We start from the raw sequence: 15,505 nt of genomic DNA on the forward strand, positions 1-15,505 counted from the left end.
TTATCTATTTAGATTATCTAGCTATCGTTAAAATCTTGTAAAATCGCGTCAATTTGAAAAAAAAAAAAAATAATAATAATAATAATAAAATTATTAATATGTAAAAATGTATTAGTAATATTAATACTAAAGAAGTTACATAATAATACGATTACTGTGATGGCGAAAGATGATTAGAATTAAATAAAAAGCTAATAAAGTTTCACCCACGAGTAAACCGTCGCTCAAAAGATATATTTAAAATAAAAAAAAAAATAAAAAAAAAAGAGAGAGAATGCGCGAGAAACGGGGAATCAAAGAAAAATGGCAATCACCGTCTCTCCGTTACTAGGACTTCCAAAATTCCATTCCGCGTTAGGTTTATCAAGACTTTTCGAATTCCGCTCGAGCATGTACGAGACCGAAATTGTTTTCATAGAGTGGTAGTAGAAATACGAATTAGCTGACATTAGGTTTAACAGCAGTTCTAATCTAGTTCACTTCTTAGTACCGCAACGGAATAAAAATTTACAATTGGTCCTTCGATAGCGATGGAAATGCAATTGAAGAATTAGTCGATTGAGTAAAGTTTCAGAATCGCGCTATTAGAGCATGCTTGCTAAACCTCGTAAGAACAGAACGGCCTAGAGAATCGTTTACGGATCGAGCTGATCGGCGGCAGTTGAAATCGACGAGTTTCGCGCGCGAAAGCGTAGATCTTCTGAATTTCGACTCTGTTTTTTCGAACACTGTGTCTAGGTAGGTCCGCACGACTGACCCAAAGCGGCATTTATCTTCCACTTATTATAATGGGTGTCCCGCAACAAGCTACAGATCGAGATCATTTGGTGTCGAGATAAAATAAATGCGAATAATTCTGAGGGAGGGCGGCTGTGACATATAAGAATAACAATAGTAAAATAATTTAATTTAATAAATCAAAGTAATATTATGATAAATTTAAGTTTGTATGTTATTATTACATTACAGCCGTTATTATGGTGCAATAATAAATCCGAAAGTTATTTCTCATTGAATTCGATGTAAGATTGCATATTGTAAATCGGAATCAAACATTTATATTTCAACTTTCTGTTCCACTAAAAGTGGAAGCATGAAATGATTGAGATAATGAACATCTTATTGCAGGGCATCTTATAGATTTTCTTGTCTGCTAAGAGTCCCGAATTCCCTGGATGTGCAATCAAATCTTTTAATTCAATATTTAAATTGCTTTCTCATCGATTACAAGTGTTTTAAAAAATATGTGGCGCAGATATTAATTGCCATTTAATTTATCATTAATTTTCAACATTAAAAATACTTTACAAATTAGGTTTTAAAATAAAGTTCAGAATAAAGTCAATCAAAAAATTGTATACAACCTGGGAATGTGGGACACTTTAATCAGATTAAAAATGACATAAAACAGTAAAATTTTAACATTATTGTTCGTAGGTTGTAAACTGGTCAATTGACCACATATGCAAAGTATAAATAAAATTATATTATTTGTTCAATCGTTTCCTTCGTCTCTTGTAGCGAAAAATTACCGTTTCTTTTACGAATATTATTTTTATATTTTTTATACATACATAATACTATTTTTATTTTATTTTATTTTTTATTATATACAGATTACTATGAAAGTTTTTTCTCAAGAAAGGAATTTTAACCGAAAATTATCAAGGTGTTATTTTTTCAATAATAAATTTATATTGATTATTTCATTAGTAATTTTTTTATCAGAATTTTAGTACTTATGACAAAATACCTCCTATTAACCATTGTTTTCTTAGTTTATCTTGTATGAGATTGCGATTCAGTTTTTTTGTATCATTCATGAACTTTTCTATAGCATCTACGCGAGCAGGATCTACTCGCGGTATAACATACAATGTACCATTTTCGTGTAAATACGTACTATTTAAATCGTCTGGGTTTGGCAATTTATCAGGTAACTTTATGGGAACGATTTTTACCAAATGCTTCACTGTCCAGAGCATGGCACATATCTCTGGTATGTTTTTTACAATCACTGGAGTATTTGAATGGGTCTGTAAGGCGAGATTAAACAAATAAAGAATTTATCAAAAATTATTTTTTACACTTTACATCTATCACTTTGGTTACCTTATTTATAAAACCTAAATTTTCGAGCGTCTTTTTTTCCCACCAAGGATTACCTGCAAAAGGCTTCACCCTTGTTACTAATAACAATTTGCTTGGTTTGAATGATGGATCAACATGATCTGGATGTCTACAAATACATTATTAAATATTTAAAAATAGCAATTACAACCTTACTAATCACAAGTTGTTTTAATCCTTTCAACATTAAAAAATGTAAGTATGTCTTGTAAAAAAAAAAAAAAATTATAGCTCAACATCAATCATAGTAATTTTTTTATTGCAAATATATTGCTATTTTTTTTTTTTTTTTGTATAATTTATGAACAGTGAAAAGTCTTTGAAAGGATGAAAACATAACATAATACGATCACGTATACCTTGGATAATATGTAACTCCTTCATATCTTACTCCTTTCAAATTTTTATTTTCAGCATTCCATTTAATTTCTTTTTTAGTATAAGAAGAATTACGAACGAAGTTCGAGGAAATAGGTGTCCGAGTTAATTTAGCTATCACGTTGCAACTAAAAATTAAGAATGTAAATTTTAGTACGCAACGCGTATAGGTTAGAATATCTTAAAAAATATAAACGTTAACGAAACATTGTATTATGGCACCTTAAATAATTGAAGTAATCTCAAATTTATTCGATTACTTACGTGAACATTTTTCGCACGCGTGTTGATTTATTAGATAGATAATGTTACAAAACTCTTGAATTAAGTTGAAAAATATATACACCAGCTCAATTTGCAGCTGACTACAGCTGATGATAGAAATAGCTTGTAGGGGATTTTCGTTGGCACTAAAACACTGCTCTGCGCGTGCAAAAGAGGAAGAGAGAAAGAGAGAAAGAGAGAAAGAGAGAAAGGGAAGGGGAAAATATCGGAATATTCTTTCAAGCACCACGTGTGTAACTAGACGTTGTGCAATTTGAGGTGACATACAAGTTGTCAGAAAAGATATATTTAATAATGTCAGAAATATTTGAGGAGGGTCAATTCAGTGATGCCGAGGAGGAGAATTTGACGTAAGTATCACATTCATTTAGCTCGTATTATGGATTCTACGAAAGAGTAGAAAATATATCAGCTGTTCGGTGAGGAGTAACAATGTTAATAAAATTATTTGAAAATGTGTTAGACCTTTAAAGCTACAATGTATTTTACTCTCCGTAGGCAAAACACATTCAAGGGAAAGCCTTTACATAACGTGAATTTAAAGCGGCAATGCGGACTCGAGAAAGAAATATCCAGTCTTTGCATTACAGACGATAAAACAAACGAAGGCAATGAGGACGACGACTATTGCTGTAATAATGAGTATGACTTGGACGAGGAAAAGAATACCGTTGTGAAAACCAGTTTGCAGAGGCCCAACGCTCAGACTGCCTCTACGAAAGTGACGAATTATCAGCCTAAGCACAAACTGTTGTCACGGTTCGCGAATAAAATTAATTTGGAGAAATATGCGGGCCCATCGCTGCCAGGCCATGTGGCCAACTTGTTAATCGAGACGGACAAACGCGTCGACAAGGATCGCATAAGAATGAAAGACAAAAGTGATCATGCGACAACCGAGAATGTTTTAGATTCGCGCATTAAAAATAAGTTGCACAAACTGTTTGAGAGAGGAGTGCTGGCAGAGATAAATGGCTGTATCTCAACTGGAAAAGAGGCCAATGTCTATTATGCAAAATCAAAGAACGGAGATGAGATTGCCATCAAGATATACAGAACTTCTATTTTGACATTTCGAAATCGTGAGAAATATATTAGAGGTGAATATCGTTTCGACCATGTACATTCCCTGCACAATCCAAGAAAAATGGTGAAGATCTGGGCGGAGAAGGAGTTCTCCAATTTAAAACGTTTGGAGCAGGGCGGTGTTCGAGCACCACGGCCGATTTTGTCCGGCGGTCATATGCTGCTAATGGAGTTTTTGGGTTCGGACGGTTGGGCGGCACCCAAACTTAAGGATGCTGTACTTACAGAATCAAAGTCGAGAATGTTATACAGAGAATGTATCGAAATTATGTGGAAGATGTACAACAAGTGTAGACTTGTTCATGCAGACTTAAGCGAATATAATATACTTTATCACGATGGATCGATTGTTATCATCGATGTTTCACAAGCTGTGGACCGCGATCATTGTAACGCGATGGAATTTCTCAGAAATGACTGTAGTAATATTACAGGTATGAAATTTTTTCGCGCTATTAATCCGAGTTATAAAAAAAAAAATGTATTGAATTTATGGTTTGTTTTAGCATTCTTCAAAAAGTACAACGTGGGAGTTATGTCGCTTCAAGCGCTCTTTGACTTTATAACGGATCCTACGGTAAACGAGAAGAACATGGATGAGTATCTGGATATGTGGCTACAGGAGAAGGATCAAGAAAAAGATCCAGAGCAGCAACAAATAGAGGAAGCAGTTTTTAAACAAGCTTATATTCCTCAGAGACTGACTCAGGTATTCCGTTGATTCAACGATTATCGCTAGTACGCGCATATATTTTTATTGCTTTCTTTTGTAGGTGATCAATGTTGAGCGCGATATTAATCTCGCAAAATCGGGAAAAGATTTGATTTATAAGACATTGATCGGTTTAAAAGCGGACCTATCCAAACCTGCGGAAACACCGGAGATTCTCACTAACAAACACAAGGCAGATAGTAAAAGTATGAAGGACGGAAGCGATGCTTGCACTTCTTCAGAGAACAGTGAGGATTCCGATACCGAGAATGAAAGCGAAACGGACAGCGAGGACGATAACAAAAGTAAATTCGTAAATTCGGCTAGACCCAGAAACGAAAGTCCGGAAAGTAGAAAAGTAAGTGTGCATTATTTATTCCTTTTTCGGTAATAACGTTTTTTCTTACTGTGACGTTTGATTTTTAATTTAAGATGCGCAAGAAAGCAGTCAAAGAACAACAGGCGGAAAAGCGAAAAATAAAAATCAAAAAACACGTAAAAAAACGTAAAGTAAAAGTCTCAAAAGGAGGAAAATAAATGTCTATCAAATTAGTGACAACGCTCTGTAATGTGTATATTGATGATTAGCAATATTCAAACTTTTTCATATTTAAAGAAAATACAAAAAGAAATAGAACTTTTAAGATTTAAATATTTAAGAATGAGCGTGACTTGTATATAAAAAATATATACTGTATTTTGCAAGAATATACTTATTTCTTTTTTAATATATTTGTAATGTATTTTTTACTGCGAACGAAAGATGGCGCCACGATTGCATGGAATTTAGACAGTACCATATGACTATCTGGCAATCAGTTAACCGGAGGCACGCTCGGAGATGTCGACGTAAATTTTAAACTGGCGATTTCGAACTATCGGTCGCCAAATAATGTAAAATATAAATGACACGTTAAACGTACGAGAGGTCAGCTTAGAAATGGAAGGACTGCTAAATATGCCAGGTATGTATTTGAAAAAAAGGAAAGAGTATCTCTCTACTCTAAAGATTGAAGCAGAGTGATACTTTGAATTTGAGACTGCATATTTTTTACGTATGAAATAATTCTCGTGTGACTGTGTGCTAGTGACGAACGCGGCTGAAATAAAGGAGAGGTTTCTGACTACCGGTTGCGCCGAGCTGGATGCAAAACTTAAAGGCGGCATAACTTGCAGGGGTATAACGCAGATCTACGGTGCCGCCGGCACCGGGAAAACACAGCTGACTCTACAATTATGTCTCACCGTTCAATTACCAATGACCGCGGGCGGTCTCGAGGCTGGTAATGTCTAAAAGATGTGGGGAAAAAATATTTGCGTAGGCGTCCTCGCGACACGCACATCTTTCATTTTATAATATTAACGCAATACTTTTGCGTGTTTGAAAAGACTTTTCATGTATTTAGAGAAAGATAATTCGATAAATATCATTAAATTTAATAGAAGATTTTTATGTCTCACTTTCTTAGTCGTTTTTCTTCTCTTTTGACTGTGATATTCTTTTAAAATATTTATAGTTAAATTACTGACGTTGTAACAGGTGCTATATATATATGTACGGAAAGTGCTTTCCCCTCGAAACGGTTACAACAATTGTTAGAGCATTCGGAGATAGCTAAGGCTCATTCTGTGAATGGAGATGTGATACTTGTGAAACATATAGCTACTATTGTAATTAAAATATATTACTTGTATTTTTTAAATAATGTAATATAGATTAAGCTGTTAATTGTACACGCGATTCTTATAACTTATAACTCGTTAACGTTGAAGGAAGAACTGGTATTGTGCTTACAAAAGGAAGTTCCTAAGCTAATGAGAACACGTAAAATAGGATTGCTGATTATCGATTCCATAGCTGCTCCTTATAGAGTAGAGGATTGGAAGGAGCAAGAACAAGGCAAAAGTAAGAGGCTCATTGGAAGATTGTTACACGATTTTTATAAAAATTACGACTTATGCGTGGTCTGCATTAATCAGGTGAGCATAATCTTAAAGAAATTGTTATATTGTATGCTAACACGTCTGTTTTTTAGGTATCCGCAGTAATAGATAGCCATAAAATCTATTCTCAAGACTTTGACGACCAGCCAGCTTTAGGGCTTACATGGTCGAGTATGATAACGACCTCTTTATATTTCTATCGAAGAATCTCCTCGCGATACGCTTGCATAATACTGGCTTCACATTTGCCGAGAATTACTTTTCAATTCGAGGTGATACAATCTGGCGTCAGAGCGATTAAATAAACCTTTGTTATCGTAAAACGAAGTCTCAACTTTATTTCATAAGTTTGTATATATCACGAAATATATTCTCATCCAAGATTTTAATTACATTTGTCGCTTTGTAATCAGATAGTATAGAAGCGTCAAACGGATCTTCCGTTCTCACATCTATATTTTCAATATCACAATTTAATATTAACCTTAAAGAATAAATACAGTATTAATATTAAGATAATTATGTATTAAATATTTCTGTAATTTTTGGCTACCTAAGAGAATGAAGATAAGTTCTACGAGGTTCTATGTCCTTGCCTTCACTGTATGTGTAATCTCCTATAACTGTGTGACCGATATGATGGCAATGTACTCTTAATTGATGTCGCCTACCCGTGCCAGGCGCTAGCAAGATTTTAGTCGCAGGTTTACCTTTCCAAAACCCACGTTCCAAGACTACCAGAGTTGTGTACGACTTACGTGGCTTGTCACAAAAGATACTGTCACTTGTGCACATTTTATGATTGCCAGTTTTTTCTCGAATATCAGCACCTAAGTTAAAGAACCGATTGGGTAAGATAAAAACTTTACCAAACCTGTTCTTACTACGAAATATTGTTCTACAACAATTCCTAACCAATTGGCTTGTCAATTATGATGCGAGATTCGTGTATGTGACCATGTACCAATGCCAAGTAAAATTTTTGTACTTTATGATTTTCAAAGGCGGACGACGCCGCTCTGGCTGACTTTTTATTTAACGCTATACATATAACGCCGCTCGTGGGATAATCTAGCCGATGAACGAAGTGGAACTCGTGACACAACCGTGGATTAACCAAGTCCGGCAACATTTCTCGCAGCTTCGTCTGAAGAGTATTCTACAAACGTAAATACTTGATTTGCGAATATGCTAATCGGCATCCTCGAAAGAGAATGCTCTTACCTTTCTGTCAGGATTATTGCTATTTATGTACATATCGTAAGGCTTGTCGACTATCAAAAAGTTCTCGCTACGATGAACGATTTTAACAGACCTGTGCTTATCGTGCCAATCATTCATTAATCGCTTGATGCACGAGTATATCAGACGAATTACAGTATACGCGAGATTGCAGACGATCAGCGTGCACGTGTGTAAGAATCCGTTTACGTTTACTGTGACCATTGCTAAGGGCCCTAAACGATCTGTGTCTTTATCTCAGCTCTGAACTCTGAACTGCGTCTCCACGCGGCCATTTTCAGTTGTTTACGTGCACACATGTAGGTGCAGACCACGGTGCAGACGAATGCAGAGAGAACTTGTATACGTGCACCGAAAAACGGACATGGTGTTTTCTGCGGCGACAGCGGCTATCCTAACCCTAGGCGGCAGAGACAAGGAATGCGAGAACGGGGGAAATATGTCATCGGCAACCGGCCGGCGCGGTACGTATATGCGGCACATGTGAAACTCGACGCACACGACTTTAAAGTTACATTCGCTAGTTGCTGCCGGCGTCATATCTGTTTTTCAGCGTACACATGTATACATATACATATAAAAATATTTTAAAAAATTATGGTTTGTGATCTAGCGATAATAAAAATGTATAAAAGATTACAATTATTTAAACATTAATCTTGCAGAATCAAAACATCTTTAATGTTATTTGTATCTGTTAATAATTAATCAACGAAAAAGTCTGGAACGCCAAACGTAAAAAATTTGTAAAAAAAAAAAAAAAAACAATGTAAAAATAAAGCTGCAACGTGTGCTTAATTTGTAACATTTATACTTTGCGCGATACTAGAAATTTCAAATACATATTACTGATGCAATTGCAGCGGATGCAAAAAAGAAAAAAAAATTAATTATGCCAGGGAAAATTATTTTTCGCCGGATTATCACGCGACAATTGTGATGGTGATCGCGGTGCAGTGTAGAGATTAATATGACGACACAGAATGGCTGTGTTCTCATTTACACAAGCGACACAAAACCCGAGACCGCGAGATGCGTATCAGGAGAGGAATCACGCGCCACACACAAAACGTCTTCTCTCGAGGTGCATTCGCACGAGAAGGCTGCATCCGCCGTGTCTGCCCGACGTTAAATCAGTTAAATGTAATCGAATAATTGCAAGCTAACAAAGGGATTTTTCTAATTGCGTCATATATTATTCGCCGTGTTTAAACTGGACTATCCATCTTAACCGACGACTTCCACAAGCAATTCAAGACTCGAAATAAACATATCATGTGCACTCACGTACACAGATAATTATAATCAAATTTTACGTAACAGTAAATTCCGATAAATCTGTTATTTAAAATCCATCAAGTGTTATATAATTAAAAGACGAAATTTATTTGCATTAATTGCAATCGAAATTAATTTAAAGTCTACCGTCCCTAGACACGAAGAGACATTATTTATTTTTCATTGTTCCTCATTCAGATATAATTTAATTCCGCGTTCTTAGATTAATTGAAATAAAATGAGGATTAATCAACGGTAGATGGATCTCCAGAATTAATGAGCGCTTCTCAGAGAGCTATCTCAAGTTATCTCGCGCGCTTATTTGGTGCCCTCCGTGTGCACGTGCATGCACGTTATCCGGGAAAAATTTATGCAATCCGAGCATTCGTACTGAATGCAGGTGACGGTAGCGGCTGCACGCTGGATGAGACGGGCATACGTTATGCAAGTTTGCGCCACACGTCTATTGCGTCAAAGCGCATCGTCTCTCAGTTCTACGCGCGGGGAAGTCGCGACGTTTAGACTTGTTTTTCTTTTCTTTTCTTTTCTTTTTTTTTTTTTCCTCGGAAGATATACATTTCACGCTTGTGCCACTGTTGGCCATAGAGAAAAGAAGATCGGCAAACTCTTCTTGCAAATACAAACATTTTTAGACTTTGCGCTCGTCAAAAGAGATCATAGAATTTTTGTTTTAAAGCTATCGTTATTTTAATTAATTACTACTTTAGCGCGGCGCGAGCTCGCGTTTGATTTCAGAAGGATGCGGTTCTCACAAAAGCCTGAGAAAAAATCGCGGCAGGAGTATAACTATTTTTTTTTTTTTTTTACGCTCCTTCGTACGGTGGTGCATCGGAACGATATATCAGGGATCGCGTCAAAGGCGAGACGATTTAGAGGCGCTCCAGATGATTACGAGTTAACGATTCGCGGCGCAACGCTGACGGGAGCCGCGATCGGCGAGATATAGAGCGCGAATCTCCTCGTGAGCGCATGCTTGCTTGCACACCGATCCGGCGCTCTTTTCCATCGATCCCGCGCAGGGATCTTGTGACATACTTGCGTCGAACATTGCTGTAAATCTTGTCGATTGCACCAAACTATGATCTAGAAACGCGGATGAGCCCCGGGATATATAAAGACCGACGCGGACCTCGCGCTTTGTCATTCCCTCAACAAGTCTATCTCGCGCTGAAAGGGCAGCAGCGACACTCGGGGAGAGCAAACCTCCCTTGGAGGGACAGAAATTCGACTTCTCTTGTCGCTGGAGAACGCTATGGAAACCGTCAAGATGTTTAAGGTAAGGGGAAATAACTGCACTCGCTGATCATTCGTCTCGAGAAATTTTAAGAATATAATTTCACACGTTGATCCTACTGACGTTAATCGCCAAGTTATAAAAAATATAAGGGTCGCGTTGAAATTCTAATCGCAGATTAGCGGAGTGACGCTCATTATGATGCTGGCCGTGGTGTGGTCGGAACCGCCTGTTAATACGTATCTACCTCCGAGAACGGGCACCTCAAGCGCGAACAACGGTCGGACCGACTTGTCTGCTCAGTACGGGCCGCCGGATTTCAGTAATAGAGGTAACGTTGATAGAAACGCCGGCGCAACAAGTTTCGGCGGCCCCGGTGTCGGTAATGGTCCGTCGAAACTTTACGACGCGCCCGTCGAGGGTAATGGAAACAGTTTGGGTCAGTTTCGGGGAAACGGATTTGGAGGCGGGCGGCCCTCTGGTTCTTACGGCGTTCCCGGTGGGTTTGATGAGAACCGGGCAAGCGGTGGAAGACCGTCGGCGAGCTACGGGCTTCCCGGGGCGAACGGAAACGTCGGCGGTGGTTTCAGAAACGCAGGCAACGAAAACAACCCGTCGACCGGCTACGGCGTTCCCGATGCGAGCAACAGGGGTGGTTTCGGAAACGGAGGTAGACCGTCGACTAATTACGGCGTGCCCGGAAACGACAGGGGTGAGTTCGGACACGGAGATGCCGGAGAAAGACCGTCGAGCAGTTACGGCGCGCCTGGGGCGAACGGGAATGTAAACGGAAGGCCTTCGAGTAGTTACGGCGCACCCGATGGAACCGGAAACACGATCAGCAAAGGTCGCTTCAACGGTGGAGATAACGGGCCACCGTCGAGCAGCTACGGATCTCCGAATGAACTCGGTGGAGGATTGTCAACTAGTTACAGTCCACCTAACAGAGGCGGAAACAACGGGTATGCGTCTACGAGCTCAAACGAAAGAAATTTCGCAAGCGGCAGAACTAACGGCGGCTATCCATCTGGAGGTCCGATTGGAAACGGTGATTTCAGGCACGACGATGAAAATTTCGGAGGACGAGGAGGAGGAGGAAGTAACGAGGGTTACAACAGCAACGCGCAAGAAGAAAGTTCCGTAAGTGTCTATTATTAAAATTGAGTCAAGCGCGAATTAATAATTACAAGATTTACTTCATTTTCAGGAGCCGGCCAAGTATGAATTTTCCTACAAAGTAAAGGATCAGCGAACCGGTAGCGATTACAGCCACACGGAGACTAGAAACGGCGACCGAGCTCAAGGCGAGTTCAACGTTTTGCTGCCAGACGGTAGGAAACAGATTGTCGAGTACGAGGCTGATCAGGATGGATTTAAACCGCAAATTAGATACGAGGGCGAAGCGAATGCCGGCGGGGGATACGGCTCCGGCGGACCGAGTGATAACAACAACGGCTATTCTTCTGGCCGGCCAGGTAGCGAAGGCGGCTTCGTGAATAACTCAGGATTTAATGGAGGCGGCAGTAACGCTGGTTATTCAAATGGCGGTCCAGAAAAGTCCGATGGATTTAACAGCGGAGGCGGTTATCAATCGGGGAGACCAGGTGCGATAAAATTGCAATCTTTTTTTTTTTTTTTTAATCGACATGACGCAAACGACGTGAAAAAAAATTGTGAAAAATCTCAAGTTTAATTCTTTTATAAATATTTGAGTATTTTATATCTAGAATTTTTTTATTAGGGAATTAAATTTTTTATTTGTGGATTCTTTGATTGAGAAATTTATCTTTTACAGCAGGACAGTCTTTTGGCCGAGATAACAATAACGGTTTGAGCGGTGACACCGGCGGTTACTTTTCTAATCCTCCTAGCAATAATATCGGCAACGACAACGAAGGCAACAGGCAAGACGGTGGTCACAGTGGATATCAATATTAAAGAGCATATAGTTTAATAGATTTAGATATAATTTTTAATAATTTTGCGAAGAAGTGAAGAATCTCGAATGAAAAACTCGTACCTTATTATCCAATATAACTGTAATTTATATTTTTAGTGTAAAGTTCACGAATTAATATTTATTACTAATTTATCCCGCGTAGTGCAAGTCTTTTCCTTCATTTAGATTTATGCCAACTATTAATTGAGCAAAAAAAAAATGTATAAAAAATAAACATATGTAACCGATATATGAGTTCTTTCTTTATTACCTCAAAAGATCCATTTCGATATAGATATTAGACTTTTCTTCTTTTAAAAATTAAATGTACGTGAAAATTACGTAAAAGTCGGAAAATTAATACGAACGACGTCAGGACCAGACTTTTAACCGTTAGACGAAATTAGGCATTGTACGTGCATGCAGCTGCGTAGAATAATTCCGTTTTCTTATACGCCGAACTAATTTCACACTTCCGCGGCGTGCTCGGGGAAGCGCGACCTTAAGGGTCGCACGACGCGCTCGTACGACAAAGATTAACACGGCCGATGTGTACAATTACGTAGCTCCGTATCCGGCTTGCGTTATATCTCGTGCGACCCGTTTGCTCGACCGCCGACAGGAAGCCAAAGTCGGCCCGGTCCGCCACCACGTGTGAATCTCCGGGCATTAAAACTCCGCGAGTCGCTGCAAATCCCTGTGAAGCTGGCATTTCATATTTTCAAACGGGGGTTCTTTTTTTCTTTTTTTTTTTTAACTTAAATTACCGGAGCTTTTTATAAAATTATAAAAGACTAAACACTTGCGCGTGCACACGAAACTGTGAGAAAATTTGTTGATTTTTGATAACCAAGTGTGCCAGCTTCCACAGTGGATTCTTTAACGACCGCGGTAAAAAGCGACGCGGCAACTACCTCGGATTCCGTTGTTTTACCGGATTAACTCGCCGAGGTGTGAAACTCGACTTGAGCCGGAAAAATAATCTTTCGAAGGAATCGCCCAAAAATCCTGCATCGAATACCGAAAGAAAGAGAGAGAGAAAGAGAAATATTTAATTCAAATTTTTACTCGAATAAAAAAAATGTAAAACAGAAAAAATTAAACTTTGACGTACAAAAGAGAAAATTGTATCAAGCTGATTCAAGGCACCAAAAGTAGCGCAACGGCCGATAGCTGCGAGAGAAATGTCCGCGTGTATTATCTCGCAACCACTCACATAAATTTTGTTCTTTTCAAAGATAAAATATCATTGTTCTCCCCGCTCTCCCTCCTCTTACATCCCGGGTGTTGCGTAAGTGTTACGCGGGACAATTGTCCGTCTCAGTTAGGCGGACGTTTTCGAGACGCGGCGTGAAATTCTCGCGCGTTCGCGCGGGACGCATCGGCAATATTTCATAATTAGTTGCAATTCAATTTGTATGGCGGCGATACGCGTAGACGCGTGCAAACGCGCATAAATATAGCCGGCGCAACCAGGAACAAGAGAAACAGGTTCCAGCCGCGATACCGTAGATCCTTAAGGCATCATCGAGCGGAGTAGTGAGCCAGCTGCGCCCGGGATTTTACTGTAAATGTCAACCCGAGGCACGCGAAACGTCCCTCCGATTTAAAGGAAAGTCGTTCCGCGAGCCGAGCCGTATAATAAAGCCGTTGCGCGATTGCCGGGGGATGAGTAGACGCGGAGAGGGTGTTCATTCAACGACCGTAAGGACAGGCCTATAAAGAGCTCTTCTGCGATCTCGTTCTCGCACGAGGATGGCGGAGAAGCCCGGGTTAAAAGTCCCTCGCCAACTTTCGGAGCACGGATTGCCCAATCGTAGAAAAAAGTCAATAGGCTCGCGCTAAAGGCGGAATAAGAACCGAAAGAGCGATCGTCGTCGGCCTTTTTTTGCACGATTAAGCGAATCGACTCGAGGGACGTTCTGTTTGAAACTCGATCGGACCGCCGGGTGATCGCGATGGGCAATTCTAATTGACGAAACCCAAGGATCCTCGAGTGTGCTCCGCACTTTCCAAACTTTCCTAACGCGACGGACGTGTTTTTAATTTCGAAAGGCGAAAAAGATATTGTTATACGCGTTACGGCGTGCGACGTAGCACCGTTACGCTTAAACAGAGATACTTGCCGGGCGCATTAGAAAGTTGCGGACTTAATGAAAGTACGTGGAGCCGGAGCGTCGTTAATTACCGCTCCTCAGCGTGTGTGAAGTGGCCTAACGTTCACGAGGACGCTAAACGCCGCCCTCGCCGTCTAAGGATCAGTCTAATTATTTTACGGCACGGATGCGAAAATCGCCAGATCATCGTTAGACAATTTCGCGCCTATTCCTGCTCTTCCTGTTAGTCGAGTTCTAAATGTCCCGCGTCTTTAACACGTAGCTGTTCACGCGACCCGACGATATTCTGCATATTTCGATTAATAAAAATTAAAAAATTACAAATGTAATAAAACAAATATTTTACGTTCTTAATTAATTACTCCTGGTAATGTGACTGATTAAAATATAAAATAAAATGTTGGCTGAAAAAAATTGCCGAGCAACAAGTAATCTCGTCTAGTCTCTAAACAAGTCCCGGAATGACTCTGTCCGATAAAGCATGCTCGCACGTCGGCGTAGCGTTTCGCGACGAGGCGTCTTGTTACCGGGCGCACTTAGGCGTCTTCGGCCATATTCGGCGATGGGTCCAGGCACCTTTACGACCCAGGTAGGACCCGCCGGTAACCCCCGGGGCCCGTTCGCGTCCCTCCCCCGTTCCCTCGCAAGAGGTTTTTGCGGCCGGTCCGGTTCTCGGCGTCACCGACCTACCGGAACGCGTCGCGCCGGCCTGGAGGGCCCAGGTACGAAAAGACGGAGGGCACACGGAAATTCCACGACGATCCTCACCGGCGCTTCCCTTTTTGCATCTCCGCGCGGAGCGCCGGCGAGCGCAAGGACGCAGAAGTGAGAACCTAAGATTCACCTGTCTCGCGAGATGAATCTCTCGGCGATCCGAGCAGCCCGGAACAGTTGTTCTCATATTATATTATAAAAAAAAAATTATACAGTTTAAATATATTTTTTTTTTCGCTCGTTATTCCTCCGGATCTCGGAAAACTCTATTTCAAGTGCCTATAGTAATAACACGCGGTATCTCGTTGCGGATGCTGGGACGAGCGCGCGTGGAAAGGGACGCGCTCGGAAAAAGAGCGACTTCCTCCTTAGCAACAGTCGAAAGTAGAAAATCATGCTACTAAATTTAGATTAAAAGTGGACGC

General features: G+C 40.0%; 5 protein-coding genes across 5 annotated transcripts; 3 read left to right on the top strand and 2 right to left on the bottom strand.

Annotated features, from left to right (window-relative positions):
- Positions 1–1,033: 1,033 nt before the first annotated feature.
- Positions 1,034–2,931, bottom strand: Mrpl30 (mitochondrial ribosomal protein L30). Its single transcript, XM_070656661.1, has 4 exons — positions 2,773–2,931; positions 2,490–2,636; positions 2,113–2,239; positions 1,034–2,036 (listed from the first exon to the last, which is right to left on the bottom strand). Exons 1-4 carry the CDS (start codon positions 2,778–2,780, stop codon positions 1,740–1,742), a joined length of 579 nt encoding a protein of 192 aa, XP_070512762.1. The 5' UTR covers positions 2,781–2,931; the 3' UTR covers positions 1,034–1,739.
- A 58-nt stretch (positions 2,932–2,989) lies between these two features.
- Positions 2,990–5,323, top strand: Riok1 (RIO kinase 1). Its single transcript, XM_070656620.1, has 5 exons — positions 2,990–3,143; positions 3,292–4,313; positions 4,386–4,588; positions 4,653–4,949; positions 5,024–5,323. The coding sequence occupies exons 1-5, from the start codon at positions 3,088–3,090 to the stop codon at positions 5,126–5,128; spliced, it is 1,683 nt and encodes a 560-aa protein (XP_070512721.1). The 5' UTR covers positions 2,990–3,087; the 3' UTR covers positions 5,129–5,323.
- A 77-nt stretch (positions 5,324–5,400) lies between these two features.
- On the top strand, positions 5,401–6,858 carry LOC139102604 (DNA repair protein XRCC3). Its single transcript, XM_070656652.1, has 5 exons — positions 5,401–5,556; positions 5,680–5,874; positions 6,132–6,262; positions 6,365–6,571; positions 6,628–6,858. Exons 1-5 carry the CDS (start codon positions 5,532–5,534, stop codon positions 6,838–6,840), a joined length of 771 nt encoding a protein of 256 aa, XP_070512753.1. The 5' UTR covers positions 5,401–5,531; the 3' UTR covers positions 6,841–6,858.
- Positions 6,256–8,142, bottom strand: LOC139102603 (RNA pseudouridylate synthase domain-containing protein 1). The gene is made up of 4 exons (XM_070656651.1): positions 7,760–8,142; positions 7,451–7,694; positions 7,089–7,365; positions 6,256–7,019 (listed from the first exon to the last, which is right to left on the bottom strand). Exons 1-4 carry the CDS (start codon positions 7,979–7,981, stop codon positions 6,872–6,874), a joined length of 891 nt encoding a protein of 296 aa, XP_070512752.1. The 5' UTR covers positions 7,982–8,142; the 3' UTR covers positions 6,256–6,871.
- Positions 8,143–10,328: 2,186 nt separating this feature from the next.
- LOC139102825 (pro-resilin) lies at positions 10,329–12,690 on the top strand. Its single transcript, XM_070656969.1, has 4 exons — positions 10,329–10,352; positions 10,488–11,450; positions 11,518–11,914; positions 12,106–12,690. The coding sequence occupies exons 1-4, from the start codon at positions 10,329–10,331 to the stop codon at positions 12,246–12,248; spliced, it is 1,527 nt and encodes a 508-aa protein (XP_070513070.1). The 3' UTR covers positions 12,249–12,690.
- Positions 12,691–15,505: the final 2,815 nt, after the last annotated feature.

The sequence above is a fragment of the Cardiocondyla obscurior genome, linkage group LG05 (genome assembly GCF_019399895.1).
Source record: "Cardiocondyla obscurior isolate alpha-2009 linkage group LG05, Cobs3.1, whole genome shotgun sequence".
NCBI classification, from domain to species: Eukaryota; Metazoa; Arthropoda; class Insecta; order Hymenoptera; family Formicidae; genus Cardiocondyla; species Cardiocondyla obscurior.

Coding starts and splice junctions, on each gene's coding strand:
- LOC139102604 (XM_070656652.1), top strand. CDS start 5,532: ATGGAAGGACTGCTAAATATGCCAG. Junction 5,875..6,131: donor CGCGGGCGGTCTCGAGGCTG/GTAATGTCTAAA, acceptor ACGTTGTAACAG/GTGCTATATATATATGTACG. Junction 6,572..6,627: donor GCGTGGTCTGCATTAATCAG/GTGAGCATAATC, acceptor TCTGTTTTTTAG/GTATCCGCAGTAATAGATAG.
- LOC139102603 (XM_070656651.1), bottom strand. CDS start 7,981: ATGGTCACAGTAAACGTAAACGGATTCTTACACACGTGCACGCTGATC. Junction 7,695..7,759: donor GCAATAATCCTGACAGAAAG/GTAAGAGCATTC, acceptor TTACGTTTGTAG/AATACTCTTCAGACGAAGCT. Junction 7,366..7,450: donor CATAATTGACAAGCCAATTG/GTTAGGAATTGT, acceptor TCTTTAACTTAG/GTGCTGATATTCGAGAAAAA.
- Mrpl30 (XM_070656661.1), bottom strand. Junction 2,240..2,489: donor GGAGTTACATATTATCCAAG/GTATACGTGATC, acceptor ATGTATTTGTAG/ACATCCAGATCATGTTGATC. Junction 2,037..2,112: donor ATTTAGGTTTTATAAATAAG/GTAACCAAAGTG, acceptor CTCGCCTTACAG/ACCCATTCAAATACTCCAGT.
- Riok1 (XM_070656620.1), top strand. CDS start 3,088: ATGTCAGAAATATTTGAGGAGGGTCAATTCAGTGATGCCGAGGAGGAG. Junction 3,144..3,291: donor GCCGAGGAGGAGAATTTGAC/GTAAGTATCACA, acceptor TACTCTCCGTAG/GCAAAACACATTCAAGGGAA. Junction 4,950..5,023: donor AAAGTCCGGAAAGTAGAAAA/GTAAGTGTGCAT, acceptor TTTTAATTTAAG/ATGCGCAAGAAAGCAGTCAA.
- LOC139102825 (XM_070656969.1), top strand. CDS start 10,329: ATGGAAACCGTCAAGATGTTTAAG. Junction 10,353..10,487: donor AAACCGTCAAGATGTTTAAG/GTAAGGGGAAAT, acceptor TTCTAATCGCAG/ATTAGCGGAGTGACGCTCAT. Junction 11,915..12,105: donor TTATCAATCGGGGAGACCAG/GTGCGATAAAAT, acceptor TATCTTTTACAG/CAGGACAGTCTTTTGGCCGA.